This window comes from Rattus norvegicus, chromosome 2 (assembly GCF_036323735.1).
Source record: "Rattus norvegicus strain BN/NHsdMcwi chromosome 2, GRCr8, whole genome shotgun sequence".
NCBI lineage: Eukaryota > Metazoa > Chordata > Mammalia > Rodentia > Muridae > Rattus > Rattus norvegicus.
This window is the reverse complement of record NC_086020.1, coordinates 167,023,328-167,038,248: the sequence shown is the minus strand read 5'-3', so window position 1 is coordinate 167,038,248 and position 14,921 is coordinate 167,023,328. Positions and strand designations below refer to the sequence as shown.

At 40.5% G+C, this 14,921-nt stretch overlaps 1 protein-coding gene across 3 annotated transcripts; it reads right to left on the bottom strand.

The window, feature by feature from the left end:
* Positions 1-250: 250 nt before the first annotated feature.
* Positions 251-12,264, bottom strand: Ppid (peptidylprolyl isomerase D). Of its 3 annotated transcripts, NM_001004279.1 has the most exons (10): positions 12,120-12,264; positions 10,210-10,350; positions 8,178-8,284; positions 5,572-5,760; positions 4,568-4,690; positions 4,294-4,400; positions 3,067-3,208; positions 1,261-1,347; positions 1,137-1,179; positions 251-497 (listed from the first exon to the last, which is right to left on the bottom strand). In NM_001004279.1, the coding sequence occupies exons 1-10, from the start codon at positions 12,202-12,204 to the stop codon at positions 409-411; spliced, it is 1,113 nt and encodes a 370-aa protein (NP_001004279.1). In that variant the 5' UTR covers positions 12,205-12,264; the 3' UTR covers positions 251-408. The 3 variants fall into 3 exon arrangements, with proteins under 3 accessions (NP_001004279.1, XP_063138186.1, XP_063138187.1); XM_063282116.1 differs by lacking the exon at positions 12,120-12,264 and having other exon boundaries at positions 7,292-8,284; positions 10,210-10,251; XM_063282117.1 differs by lacking the exons at positions 10,210-10,350; positions 12,120-12,264 and adding an exon at positions 7,292-7,398 and having other exon boundaries at positions 8,178-8,280.
* Positions 12,265-14,921: the final 2,657 nt, after the last annotated feature.

Genomic DNA, 14,921 nt, shown 5'->3' with positions numbered 1-14,921 from the left:
GTTACATCCTTCTCAACCTTCTGAGTGCTACAACCTTTTAGTGCCATTCATGACCCCAAACATAAATTTATTCTTTTGCTACTTTGGAACTGTGATTTTGCTACTGTTCTGAACCGTAAGTAAAAATATCTGTGTTTTCCAGTGGACCCACAGATTGAGGACTACTGGGCTAGAAGGTCCTCTTAGAATCTAAACATTGGCCAGATACCACTCTTGGTGAAAATGCAGACAGAAACACTTTATAATGAGATTCACTGTAATTCGTAACTTTATTAAGGAACCGATGTCAGCACTGCTATGTAAACAATGACAAAGATCAAGGGAAACACATCAGGGATTATGTAGACAGTAATATACATTGTCCTTTATATAATCAATGTATAATAGTTAAGGAAACTTTAATCCTTATTAAGCAAACATTTTTGCATACACTGCCTTCTCTTTATCTTTCTGTGCCTTTATCATTTGTTTGACTTTAAGCAATTCTGCCTGGATAGCTGGGGAGGAAAAAAGGGAAACAATTACTTTTCAAAGCATCTAAAGGATTGGAAAGAAGACCAACAACCTAGTAGTGACAATAGGCATCCTGGGCATCTCTTCGCAGTACTATTTAGACCTGGTGTCACTTTTGTCTGCATTATCTGTTTTAGCTACTCTGCAGCACACCCAATACAGAGAATGTTTGGTCACAGCCACATTCAGCTTGAGGAAGGAAGGCATGTCCCAAACTTTAGAATCACAATGAATCCTTTCTTACTGTTGACCTTCTGACTAGCACTGATGGAGTAGAACCTGCACCTAAACGGCGTTCCCAGAAGCAAGACGAAGCCATGTTAGAAGTCGAGGATGTTGCTGAGCAGAATTAGAATGTCCGCTCTGCATAAGGCAGGGACCTGTGGTATTTGTCTGTTTACTATAGTCGGTGCCTAACCCAGTAAGAGGCACTCTTTTTTCTTTTTTCTTTTTTTCGGAGCTGGGGACCGAACCCAGGCCTAGCAAGCGCTCTACCACTGAGCTAAATCCCCAACCCCAAGAGGCACTCTTTGTGGACAAAAATATCTGTCAAGGTTAAATGTACATGAGTATCCACCTTTGAAAAACAAAATGAAGTGTCACTACAAAATCCTGCAATTTACCTTTATCTCCTGGGGCTATCTCCTGCGCCTTCTTAAGATCAGCCTAAAATAGGGGAGAGAATGTAAGAATCATTAAACATTAAGACTTTTAAGGTGATTATTATAAAACAATAACAAAATTTACCAATGCTTGATCATATTCTTTCAATCCTTGCCATCCTTGTGCTTTTCGGTATAGTGCTTTAGTGTTTGAAGGGTCCATTTCAAGAGCCTATGAAAGAATTAGACCATCAGTATTTGTATCTAAAAGACCTGTTATCAACTGACTCCAACTCTCTGGAGCTAGAGGACCTGTGCCAGCCAGCACGAGGTAGAGTTTATGAGAAGAGAGCTATGAGTGGACGTGGAAAGGGATAGGGTTCTTATCAGTCTCCAGAGTGCTGTTCTCAGCACTGTTTCTAGCCCAAGTGGACCCAGACTACTGAAGAAAAAAAATTAAATAAAAGCTTAAATATAGTCATTTTTCTGGAATCCTGTGACTGGTTCAAGGACAGTCCACCACTTCCTGAAAACCAAAATCCAGGGGTATGCAAATCACATGAATGCCATGTAAGTATGTGTCCAGCTAGGTTTATAGGTAATGAGGAAAACAAGCTTACGTGTTTATCTGAGAGCCCAAGGACACTGGGGAAGAGGGGACAATTATACTGTAACATGAACAACCTTTAATAGGCATCTCCCCTAAACATTTTTAAAGCAATATATTCTGTTGGCATGACAGCTCTTAAGAGAGCAAATAGTGAGAATTTTTTGGGACGGAATATTACCTGCCTTACAGAAGTAGAGATCCAGAGTGGACCTTCTCTTTTGTACTTTCCTTATTTCATGTTCCCCTTTAAATATACGTGTATACATTTCTTATCATTTATCCCACCTACTTAAGCAAGGGATATGGGATGGCTGGGACTCCAGGTTAGCCTTGTAATCTACACAAGTACTGCTATTCCACAAGGCTACACATCCAGGTCTTTAGTTCTTGCTGAGCACTGATACATGCTCTAAGAATAATGTGCAAAAAACATTTAGTCTGGAAATTTTTCTGGATGGCCTACATTAGGACAGTGTCTATGTATTCTAATAGTAACTAGTCTGGATGCCAAATAGAAACTGCCCACTGTGTCCTATCCATAGCTTTTTGATGATGCAGGCTTTTAAAAAGTAAATAAAATTGGCCAGCAAAATGGCTCAATGGATAAAGGCACTTTCCATGCAAGCCTGAACCTCCAATCTCTGGACTCCTCCTAAGGGCAGAAAGAAAACCAACTCCACAAATGTTATCTTCTGACCCTTGGACATGCACCATGGCCATAGACATAATAGGTACAAAATGAAGATAAGCTAAGCCCAGCATGGTGGGAACGTGCTTGACCCCAGCACTTGAAAGGCCAGGCAGGAATACCTAATATCAAGTGAGCCTAAAGGACATAAGACCCTGTTTCAAAAAAGCCAAGACTTAAGTCTCAAGTCATAAAGCAAAGCAGAAAACCCTGCACAGGCAGAAGAGAAAGCATGTCTACACACACATGCTTTAGTCTTGCTTTTGAGAACAGGGTCTCCCCCACAGCAAATGATAGCTCTGGCTTCCTGACTTTCCTACCTCTACCTCCCCAGCACTGGAATTACAGGCACAGGTCACACGCATACCTATATTCTTAATCATTCCAGGCTTTGTGTTCACATGCCTAGCTCATAAATACCAATAAATAAGCAGATAATCATGTTTTGATAAATAAAAGCAAAGTACATATCAGGTGACAATATTAAAAGCAAAATTAATGAATTTACAGAAAGAACTAGCAATCCAAACTAGAGACAGGATGACTTATGTCACATTTTGTCAAGTCTCATTTTGGTGCTAGGCAATAAAAATACATTAAGGACTTTTTCTAACTTGATAAGACAAAAATATAAATAAATCATGCAGACTTACCTCCAAGCAACTGTCAATTGCCCCCTGCCAATTTGACATCTTCAATTTACAAGCACCAATATTCAGCACACAACTTAAGGCTATGGGTTGCAGTCTGGATACATCTGCTTTCTCAATAACAGCCTTTGAACTATCCAAGTACCTAGAAAACATTAATAAAAGTAACAGTTAACTCCACACTGCTTCTTCAACATTGTGTCTAATATTAACAGTCCATCTCACCCTTGAAGATCACAACTTTTTCATGTCGCTTTTCCTTCAGATGCAAGAAATTAAACCCAGAGCCTGCTAGGCCTACCTTCCCATCACTGAGCTACATTCCTAGCCCTATTTCTCCAGGTCACTTTTTTACATCAACTTTCCCCCAAAGCTAACAACTAATATTAACCCCCATACCAGTTATGTACAACTCAGGTTCATATTACACGCTTTCCAATATAATTATGTTCAGAACCCATATTCCTATATTAGGGAATTCAATGGAAAGAGGCAAAGAACTATGTAATGCTATGTGGTGTGTGTGTAGGTCAGAGAACAAATTTGGGGAGTCAGTTACTTAACTTTTACTATGGATTCCAGGAAGTTTAGGTCCCAGGTTTGATTAGTAAGTGCTTTTACTCACGGAGTTATTTTGTCAGCTATGTAACACTGATTTAGAACTGTTTAAAGATCCTGGAAGTTGAGCTGAGGATCTGTTCCCTAGAACTTAGTTTTTAGTTTCCTTTCTCTAAAAGGAATCAACTTAAAGAAACTGCTTATTCCAGATTAAAAAAAAAAAAAAAAAAGGGGGAAGTAGTTATAAGAGCATCCTAAAGCAGGGGCTAAGGTATTGATACAACATGTCAAAACCAGGCTGGGAGTGTAGCTCAGCGTGCTTATCTAACCTGCCAGGGGCCTGGGACCACGAGAACATGGAGGGACATGAAATCGATGACACACTCTTTGTTGTTGTTTTGAGACAAGGTTTCTCTGTGTAGCCCCCTGGGGCTATCCTGGAGCTAGCTCTGTAGACCAGGCTAGCCTCCTACAATCCAAAGTCTGCCTGCTTCTGCCTCCCCAGCACCACACCACCAAGAAATGTTACTCTTTCAAAACAACTGTCATTACGTAAGTAACTTGCTAAATGTGAGCGATTCTGAGTTTAGTTCATAATAATTCAGTTTATACATTCTAAAAGTAACTTATTAAAAATGTTAAACTTATTAAACTTGTTAAAAATGCTGTTACCTTAAAACCTTTGCATATTTTTTAATAGCCATCTCCCAGTTTTGAGACTTGAAAAAAGTATTTCCAATGTTTTTTAAGTCTTCAGATATTAATAAAATTTTATCTACCTGTATAAAAGGACATAAATAATGTTGGGTATTAGTAAATAATGTGACTTTAACACTATGATATGAAACATATATGATATATATACATGATAGGCTAACCAAGCTTTTAGTACTAAATATTTTAATTCACTTAAGTAATTAAAATGTGTCCATCTGAAAATACTCACATCCTTTAAGTCTATGTCTGCATCCTCAGGGAAATCTGGATGACTATCCCCAGAGCCATCTTTGGGGAATATTCCCCATTCATCCCCTTCCTTCAATTCTCCACATTCTGCAATAACACAGAGCTGAAAAAGCAGTAAGCTGAAGTGAGTATCTAGAGATCTTAGAGTCTACCTTTGCAGGCTGCATAGCTCACAGTTACATACATTACTACTCATGTGGCAGACTTGTCAGGGACACATCTATCTGCTAAATTACAGCAACTTCCTTTCTTGTACATTCCAGCTAACACAACAATGTCACTCTTCACAGCGTTTCACTGTTAGGGACTGTGCTATGAGCACAGTGGGTTGAGAACTACATCACTATGCATGAAGCTGTCTCGGGTGATACAGTCTGTCCTGTATTACTGGTTGGCACACTTCCTACAAACAGCTGGATTTCTAATTCCTGTGCACTGTCTGGTTGCATTATGGGTCTTTCATAGTCACCTTGCTGCATGGGCATTTAGAATACAATATAACCTGAAACCATTAAGCAATGTATGCAAGCTATAAAAGCAGATCAAGAAAAGTAACAAGTTCTATGTCAAACTTCCAGTTAAACAACAGTGCACTACCTTCTTTCTGGTATGTATTATAGTTAATTACTACTGACACACAAGTCTCATGGTTATGGGAAGACTTAAACAATCTAACATAGATCACTTCATTAGATCCCACTGAAGCTGGTAAGTCTTAAAATCGCTTTGTTGGGCATAGTCGTTAAATCCTGGCACTAGAGTAAAGTTAGCACAGACAAAAGGATTGAGACTAATAGACAATTCAAGGAAAGCCAGATCTCAAAGAAAAAAAAATAGTTTCAAGAAAAGTTGCCAATCTAGGTCCTATTGCCAGTATAGCAAAAGTATCCTAACCTCTTTCCTACTTTTCTGAGGCAACAATTATGCATTTCTCTGACAGGTAACTAAGCTGGTCTGTTCATTTTACTGTAACTTTTTACTTACTTTGGCAGGTTTTTCACCATTCACTTCTACATTTTCAAGCATCCTTGCCACACCTAGTCCTTTTATTACTTGACCAAATACCACATGTTTCCCATCCAAATGAGGAGTTGGAACTGTTGTGATAAAGAACTGAGAACCATTTGTATTGGGGCCTGCATTTGCCATGCTCAGCAAACCCTCCCGATCATGCTGCAGAGATAAAAATCATTAAAAGAAAAACAAGTTAGAGGCCTAGTATGAATTTCCTTTACTTGGCTTTTCACCTAAAATAGATGGGGTGTATACTAAACTTTATTTTTACATCAACTTTGCTTATAAATGTTAAGTACCTTTTGCTCTGGTTTTACTTGAAGAACTACCACCTTAAATGAACAAAACTCTTTAAATGTCAGTTTAACAAGAAGCAGGTCGTTTCTAAACTGGCCATCTGCAAGAGATGCTTACACATCACTCTTAAAGATGAAGATGCCACACTAAGGACATCTAGTAGTTAACTGTGCTCTTTCTGTGACAGTTACTATTTTTCTGAGAACCCCTATAGTCTTCCCACCATCAGAAATAGGCCTATATTATGATTCTAATTTTTCACCAAACTGAAAAAGTAATGTCCTATTGAATTGAGACAAGTTATTCAGATTAAGTATTGAAAATAATTCCAATCTATGGGTTTCATTCAGGTGAATCAATGATCCAGAGACAATGCAGAGGAATAGCCTGTACTCAGTCTGTTCCAGTCAAGCCAGTGTCCCTGCTCTTCTGCTTCACATAGCTTAGGCTTTGAAAGGCATACCTCCAGTGCGTGCCTCAGAACTCTCCCACCTGTGTCCCTCTACCCATCGACCCAAATCTGACTCTGCTTTCAAGGTCACCAAATTTTCACAATGCCACAGCAAGTTGTGTTTTTTTGTTTTGTTCCTTTTGCATCCTTTCTTTTAATCAATGCAGTGGTGGAACAAGCTGTTATCCCTGACAGCCTTCCTGGTGTTTTCCTTTAACTACTCAGTAGACAGAAAGCTTTCTTTCCTTGGCCTTCACTGTCTCCCCTATTGCTACCACCACTTCATTTTGAAATCTGTATTTCTAGTCCAGCCTGGCAAAATTTCTGCCACCTGAAGGCCCAGTTTGCCTAGCTTAAGTGTTTAAACCTCATTGCCTCTCCTACCTACAGACTTGAACTATCTAAATCTTTCTCCTATCACACTGGCTAGCTGTGGTCCATGTGCTTTTAAATCCCAGCACTCAGGAAGCAGACTAGTGATCTCTGAGAGTTTTAGGCCAATTTGTTCTGCACAGCTAGTGCCAACCTAAAAGTTGAACATCTATAATCCAAAAACCAAATTCGAACGTGTTACAAAATCTGAATCACAACTTTCACATTTAGATAAGGAATGCTCAACCTATAAAATCTATGCAAATATTTCAAAATACAAATAATATGGGCATATTTCTAACATGGAGTATTTCATGTAGAGGATACTCAACTTGTATCGAAGTCATACTTAGCATTTGCATGTGGTAAACTGTATATTATCCTTCACAGCGCCTTGTACTTTAATCTTGACTCTGAGGTACGATTATAAACAGCCTCTCAAGTTCTTTTTTACAAGCTCTCTCTGGTATAATGACAGAACCGACCAATAGAAATTCTCTTTCCAAATCACCCTAATTACCTTGTTTATATTCCTCATTGCCAAAGACATCACTTTACTTTTGTACTTACATGTCTGTTCTTAAAACGGGAATGGTGCAATACACCCCGAACATTAACCATATCCGCTAGGTGGAAAATCCCCTGACATCCTGGATATTAGCGATGGTTTTGTTGTTCTTCAAATTCAAGGATAAAGATGCACAAGTTACCATCCTTACAATAATGAGAACATTTTTCCTGGGATCAATTGTGCCATATGGAAGCTTAAAACTCATTGGCTTAACTGAAGCATATAAAAATTAATTGTAGTGAAGTTAAGTATGCTATTTTTGCCAAAATATCATACTGGCCAGGCATAAACTGGATAAACTGCTGCTTATCTGCCATTCAGTATTTGGGAGGCAAAATGCAGAAGGATGGTAAATTCAAGGTCACCTGGACTACACAATAAAACCTTATCTCAAAAAGCAAACTGTTACTGGATTAAATCCTTTTCATATCAAAGATGCATACTGAACTGGCATGTGGTGCAAGTAGTAGAGGACTTTGCCTAGCATGCACAGGACCCTGAACTCAGCCCCAGTACTACACATCCTTAGAAATGCTTATGTATTTGTCTCTTTTATAAGAAAAGTACAATCCGTACCAGGCTGCTGACACAGGTTTGTAATCCCAGTGCCTAAGAAGGGTAAGTAAAAGGGACTGGGAGTCCAAGGCATGGCTCAGCTAGGATGAGTTTAAGGCTAACCTGAGCAATAGGCAAGACCCAGGCTCAAAATAGAAAATGGCAAAGGGGAGCTTAGTGATGAACCATTTGGCTGTCATAAGAGGTCCTAGTACCAGAAGGGGGCGGGGATGACAGCAATCTAGCCACATCCAAAGTTATTTTAAATGTTAATCCAAGTATATTTCAAATACAGTCTTTATATTAGCAAAACTAAGATTTTTTCTTTACCTTATAATGAAAATTCTCATCTTCAAATTTTTCACCATAAATACTTTCTCCACCTGTCCCATTCTGATTTGAGAAGTCTCCACCCTGAATCATAAATTTCTTAATAACTGCAAAAAAAAAGAAAAAAAGAATATGACCATTAGTAGCTGAAGCAGATGCTAACTAATGAAGGAATAAAAAAGATAACTTCCTAAGTTCAACTTTAGTAGTGCCCCGACCTCCTCCCCTGCTCCCAGCTAACAGCTCTACTTGAAGATTTCTCACAGCCTAACTCCAAGTTACTTCTTACTAATGACTCCCCACCAACTCTCAGGAAACTAGTTTTCTGAGCTAAATCAGAGGTAGTCCCTATATCTGTTAAACTGAAACACAGGAGACAGACTTCGCTTCCGTCATTACGCTAACTCTACTACCATTTTATTACATGTAATAATCTTGTCTTTTCCAACAATGAGTTCCTTAAATATCACCTTATTCCTTGAAAAAAAATACACACCTACTGAGTAATGCCTGCTAAATAAACACTAAATATCCCTCATGAGGACTAGACTGCCCACCCATGTTCAAAGACCCCCAGGTTCAGCGGCCTGGGCACTGGAGTACACTGCAATAATGCACACAGCTAGCCAAGAGACAAGGAAACAGAGTCGGGAGGTACACATGTGCAGCCTCCTTGGGCTCTCTCCTTCTCAAAGTGGTACAGAGCTTACATTTCTCATGGCAACAAAAATACAGAGAGGCCTGGGATAAAACTGCCCAAGAAGTCCAGGCAGAATCCCAACACCCCCAAAATATTATATATAAATTTATAAAAATCGTAACAGTATACTCTGCCTAACATGTTCCAAAATTCAAGACTAAAAAGCAGATGTTTCATATAAATTACATTTGTAAAAACAGTGCAGACCAATCATTAACCTTAGATTTAAGAAATGGTTCAAGTGACTAGTTGCCAACTGATTTTTATAAGAATAGCTAAGCCAACTTTTATATTTTATAAGCAATGCTAAATCCACTGTATAAACTATTTCCTTAGCATTACTTATGTGTATATGTGAGTCTGTGTATGTGTATGCCATGTATGTGCAGTACCTGTAGGGGGCAGGTGTTTGATTCCCTGAAAGTATAGTTACAAGAGGTTGTGAACCAACAAACGTGGACACAGAGCACCCAACTTGGGTCCTCTTAGAAAAGCAGTAAGTGTTCTTAACTGTTCTACCATTCCTCCCTTCCCATGTTAACTGTTTTCTAGATACATTTTTATTAGCATACTTTAATACATTATGAAATACAAAAGTAAGTCAAGTTTAAAACATTTTAAAAATCAGTGTCCATTTTTTCTTTTTCTTTTGGTTTTCTCAAAACAGGGTTTCTCTGTGTAACAGTCCTGGTTGTTCTGGAACTCATGATCCGCCTGCCTTTGCCTTCCAAGTGCTAGGATTAAAGGCATGCATAACCACCACCTGGTTCATTTTTCTTAATAAATAGTATTTTAAAGAAAATTGAAAAGCTGGATTCAATTCCCTGCAATATCGGAAAATTACTAACTCTGTCATTTACTTGTTTATTCATAAATATTTACTGAATTTACTTGACTTTCATTAGTTAATAAAACAAAATGATGACTGTATGTGGCTCCTGAACTCTACTGAACCTAACCACTAGGCAAACAGGCGAGTAATGTATGTAAGGTAATAGTTTAAGCACACATTTCCAAGGTATCCCAGACACCAAACGTCCAATACTTCGCAAACAATTCTGCCTGGGCTGTCAAATGATTTAAGGTTGGCTTATTTATCTGTCATATTTTCTCTTTCCCAGTGAAATGGTTTGAAGAGGAGAGTTAGCAGAGCTGCCCAGAGAAACTTTAGTATGCTCCCACAATCCATCCTGCTGCACACCGCCAAGCCTTTATGACACTGAGCTACCACTTTGTCCAAGTGTCCATCAGGAAATTGACATTCTTCCTCCATTCCTAAGAGCAGTACTAATATCTGCATCGATATTGGACAGAGGAAGTTCATATACATACTTCGGTGGAAAGGGCATCCTTTAAAATGCAGAGGTTTCCCAGTTGTCGGTCCAGTGCCCTTTTCTCCTGTACACAATGCACGAAAATTTTCTGCAGTTTTAGGAACAATATCTGCAAACAATTCTAAAACAATTCGTCCAACTGAAGGAAAAGAAAAGGACATCTTGTCAGTTTAGTTTCTTGCAAAGTCATTTAGTTCTTGTTTTAACCACATGTTATTAACTGTAGTCACAATGTGTGACAGGTCTTCTTTAAATGGAATTGCTTACCTGTCTTTAAATGAAATTGTGCATCCTTTGACTGACATCTACCCTGGCGATGGTACCTATCATGCTACTTCTCGGAGTTCAACTTTTTAAAGAGTCCACAAAAGTGAGATCCTATAGTAATCTTATTTCACTCAGCATACCATCCTCTAAATTCAACTACAAAATTATAAATTAAGATTTCCTTCTTTTAAAAGGCAGTGCTATATTCTATGTATACAGCACACTATGTTTTCATGCTTTGAGTGACACTAGATGGGTGCTGTATGTTGGCTGATATGAATAGTGCCACAGGAATACATACAAACTCCATCTCCCAACCACGGAACTGCTGGATCTCCTTGTCATTTTTCTAATATTCCTATTTAGTCTAAGGAAAGCTTCGACTATCTAAATTTGAAACATCACACTTAAGATTACAATTATAGCATCCAGGTGATTAGCAGCATAGGAAGGACACCACAATTTAATGTACAAATGGCTTAAAGTCCTGAATCACTGAAATAATTTTCAGACTTAAAAAAATATTTATTCTGTGTGTGAGGCTGAGGAATGCAGGTGGAGATCATGGGACAATCTCTGGCATTCAGGGTTGGTGGTCAGGCACCTTTACCTGCTGAGCCATCTCAAGGGCCCTGTACTCAGAATTTCTAATCTCTAAGTAACTAACAAAACACATAGTCCAGGAAAGGTCTTAAGCCACTCTCATTGCTCTATGGAAACTGCCTCTTGTAACCTCTGAAACAGTTCCCTTCTCAACAATCCAAAACTGTAATAAAATCTGTTACAAAACAAAGTGAGTTAGTTCACGTGCAAACGTGTGTGAACCCATCCCAGTAGGTCTGGCCTACAACTCCGACATGTTTCAGAACAAGCCCAACTCAAGTTACCAAGCAACATGTTCTCACCCAGTACACAGGAGCTTATGACTATTCTTTAACCTTCTCAATGTTTCGACCCTCTAATACAGTTCCTCAACATAACTAATTTTGCTACTGTTACGACTCCTAATCTGATATGCAACCGTGTAAAAGGGTCGTTTAACAACCTCCCTCCAAAGAGTCTCGACCCACCGATTAAGCCACTGGCTTTGGGCTTCTTGGCTCTGAATACAGACATGGCGCTCAATTCCATGATGGCAAAATAGCCTACCTAAACTGCTACTATAATCAGTAATGAGGAAAAAGCACTAAGCAAATAAGTCACTTTAATATGTAAATGACCTGGTAGCTCCCGATGCATTTCAGGTACCAGGAGGCACATGGCGTGACTAGAACCCTGCAGGCACATATCCAAGAAGCGGACCGAACTATCCACCACACTCGTCAAATCATTTTATTTTATAGTAAGTGGTAATGCAAAGGTTGCAGGGAAATGCGACCAAATAAAGAGACAAACATAAGGGACGCCACGATTCCTTAAGTAGAAATTTCCAGAAACTTCCACCGGAACTACGACCATCGCCTACAAGGGAGAGGACTCAATCTGAACTCGTGGACGCCAGGTCTTGCTCTGGGTGAGTTTCAGGGTGCTATCTCCCTTCTCATCACAGGCCCCGAGCCGCCGAACAGCCAGCAGGCCAAGAAGAACCCCAGCAGGGCGGCCCCAAGCGCTAGAAGGGCTGAGCCGACCCGCGCCGCTCACCTCGCTCCCCGCCGATGTCCACGTCAAAGAAGACTCGCGGGTTCTTGGAATTGGAGGGCTTGCCTGCTGGGGATGGGTGGGACATCTTCACTGCAGGCGCTGGAAAGCAGGACACAAGTGCCTCGTGCACGAGAGGGGCTCAAACTCTACCGCACGTCTACGTTATAAGCTGGCGACACGCTGAAGACCCACTTCCTGCGCACGACCGGAATCTGCGCTCTAGTTTCCGGTGACGTCTTCACCTTCCGGTTTCTGCGCCTGTCCCCTAATCGTTTACTCCTCTAGTGGCTAGAGTGACGGTCGATTGTTTTTTTTAAAGTCCCTGCGCCGTTTCGCGGTCTTTGCTGCATCGCTGGGTGGACAATTTAGAAACCATCCTAGCCTCGGCGCCGCCACGAACTGCCAATAACTGAAACTTATACCAGTAACTGTTCCAAAACTTAGTTTAAAGTCTGTAAAATGGGGATAAAAATGCCTAATCTGAGTAGACAAGATGGTTCAGCGGCACCTAACAGTGCTTGACCTGAGTCTGATCCCCGGAATTCAGACGGTGGAAGGAAAAAGTGTTAGTACCCAGTTGCCATCTGATCTCCACAAGTATGTGGTAGCATACACACAGGAGAGCACATGTATAAATTAATTGGTTTCTTCTTTTTCTTAATGCCCACTTCGAGAAGGCGTTTTAGAGATTAAAGATTAAAGTTATGTCTGACATAAACTTGTGGCTCCTAATAACAACTGTCCTGTTACTATTACAATGTTATTGTCATTTGGCCATCACGTTGTTAGTGACCCAGTCTACAGCAAAGGCTCCAAATGCGCCGATATTGAGAGGATTTTGACTTCTGTTAAAACTGGACACGCTATTTTTTTTTTTTTTCGGAGCTGGGGTCCGAACCCAGGGCCTTGCGCTCCCTAGGCAAGGGCTTTACCGCTGAGCTAAATCCCCAACCCCAGGACACGCTATTATTATTTTTTTTTTCCAAATGAGCTTGGTGTAAAATATACGTCTTAAAGCTGAATGTGCTTATTCAGTCCTGAGGAGGTAGAGGCAGGAGGATCCACGTGAGTTCCAGGCCAGCCTGAGCTATGCAAGTAAGACCTTGTTTCAAAGAATAAAAAGGTATATTTAGAACGAGTAGCTTTGGTGGACAGGATGATTCTTTTGTTGTACAAAAGTCTGAGTGTAAAAACTAATCCAAATGTTACTCTCCTACCATCTAGTTTTTTCCAGTGTGATGGTTATATATGCTTGGCCCAGGGAGTAGCACTACGAGAATGTATGGCCCTTTTGGAGTAGGTGTGTCACTGTGGGTGTGGATTTAAGACCCTCATTCTAGCTGCCTGGAAGCCAGTATTCTGTTGACAGCCTTCAGATGAAAATGTAGTTCCTCCTGCACCATGCCTGCCTAGATGATGCCATGTCTCTGAACTTGTAAGGCAGCTCCAATTAAATGTTATCTTTTTTAGAGTTATCTTGGTCATGGTATCTGTTCACAGCAGTAAGACCCTAAGACACACAGTAAATCTGTGGCTTTTTATGAAACTCGTATTACTAGAACCAAACCAAATGAAAGAATCAAACTTTTTAAAAATTATGTGTTTGTGTCTGAGTTTGTGTATGTGAATTCAGATGCCCACAAGGACCAGAAGAGGGTGTTGGTTCCCCTGGAGCTGCTGTCATAGGTGGTTGTGGTCCTGCTTATATCCTCTGGAAAAGCAGAAAGCTCTCTTGACCTCCGAGGCCAACTCATCAGCCCTAAGAATTCAGCCTCTGAAATCACTGAAAACCAGATCTCTAGTGAAAAGACCAGCCTCTCTAAAACCACTTACTCCACCAACTGTCAGCTCCTTCAGGACAGGTCACCTGGGCTCTGACATCTCAGCAAGGAACAGGAGGAAGAGCTGTCTGAGGACCTGGTTTTACCTAGACAGAGAGGGCCCTGTCTGAAAGCATTACCATTATTTTATCCTTTCTGTTTTTCATGAGCACAGGACAATGATATTAACACATCCCACTCCAGTCTCTTTTTAGTTCACATTGCACATCACTCCACCCCAAGCAAGCAGCTAAGCATTCTGTGTTCATTGCTTCAAGAGAAAGAGCTGCCTTCCAGGCCTGGTGTTGCAGATGACTTGATTTTTCCTGGCCTCCCTAGAACTTGCTCTGTAGATCAGGCTGGCCTCAGACTCAGAGATCTGCCTGTGCCTGCCACCACTATCCCCTCCAAACCCATCTTATATAAGATCATGCATGGTTTTATTCTCTCAAAAGAAAGTAAAACCAGGCATGATGGTCCATACCTATAATCCCAGCACTCAGGAGGCAAAAGCTGGTGGATCTGTGTGAGTTTGAACCTGATTTGCTCTAAATAGAAAGGTCCAGGCCATCTAGAGCTATAGAGTAAGATCAACTAATTTAACAAGAAATGCACATTCCTGATCTAAAAGAGGAGGGACGAGGGCTGACAGAAGAGAGTAAGAAGGAAAGCAAGTACATGGCAGTTTGCCACTTGACAAGAGTGGGGGAGATTGGTGGGTTGACTGACTGACTGATTGATTGATGATTGATTGACACATCAGCCATCATAACTCTGAGAATGCATAAGCATTCACAGAGCAGCTAAAGAGATTTAGGAGCAGAGAGATCAGGCATGATGGTGCCTGAACAGCTCAAGCTGGGCTGCAGGTCACAAAGAGCAAACTTCAGCTCATGAAGGAAGCAAGAAGCTGGGGAGGGGACAGATTCCCAACATTCCTAGATACTCAACTGTTTAGGAAAAAACAGGCAGAGTGTTGGAG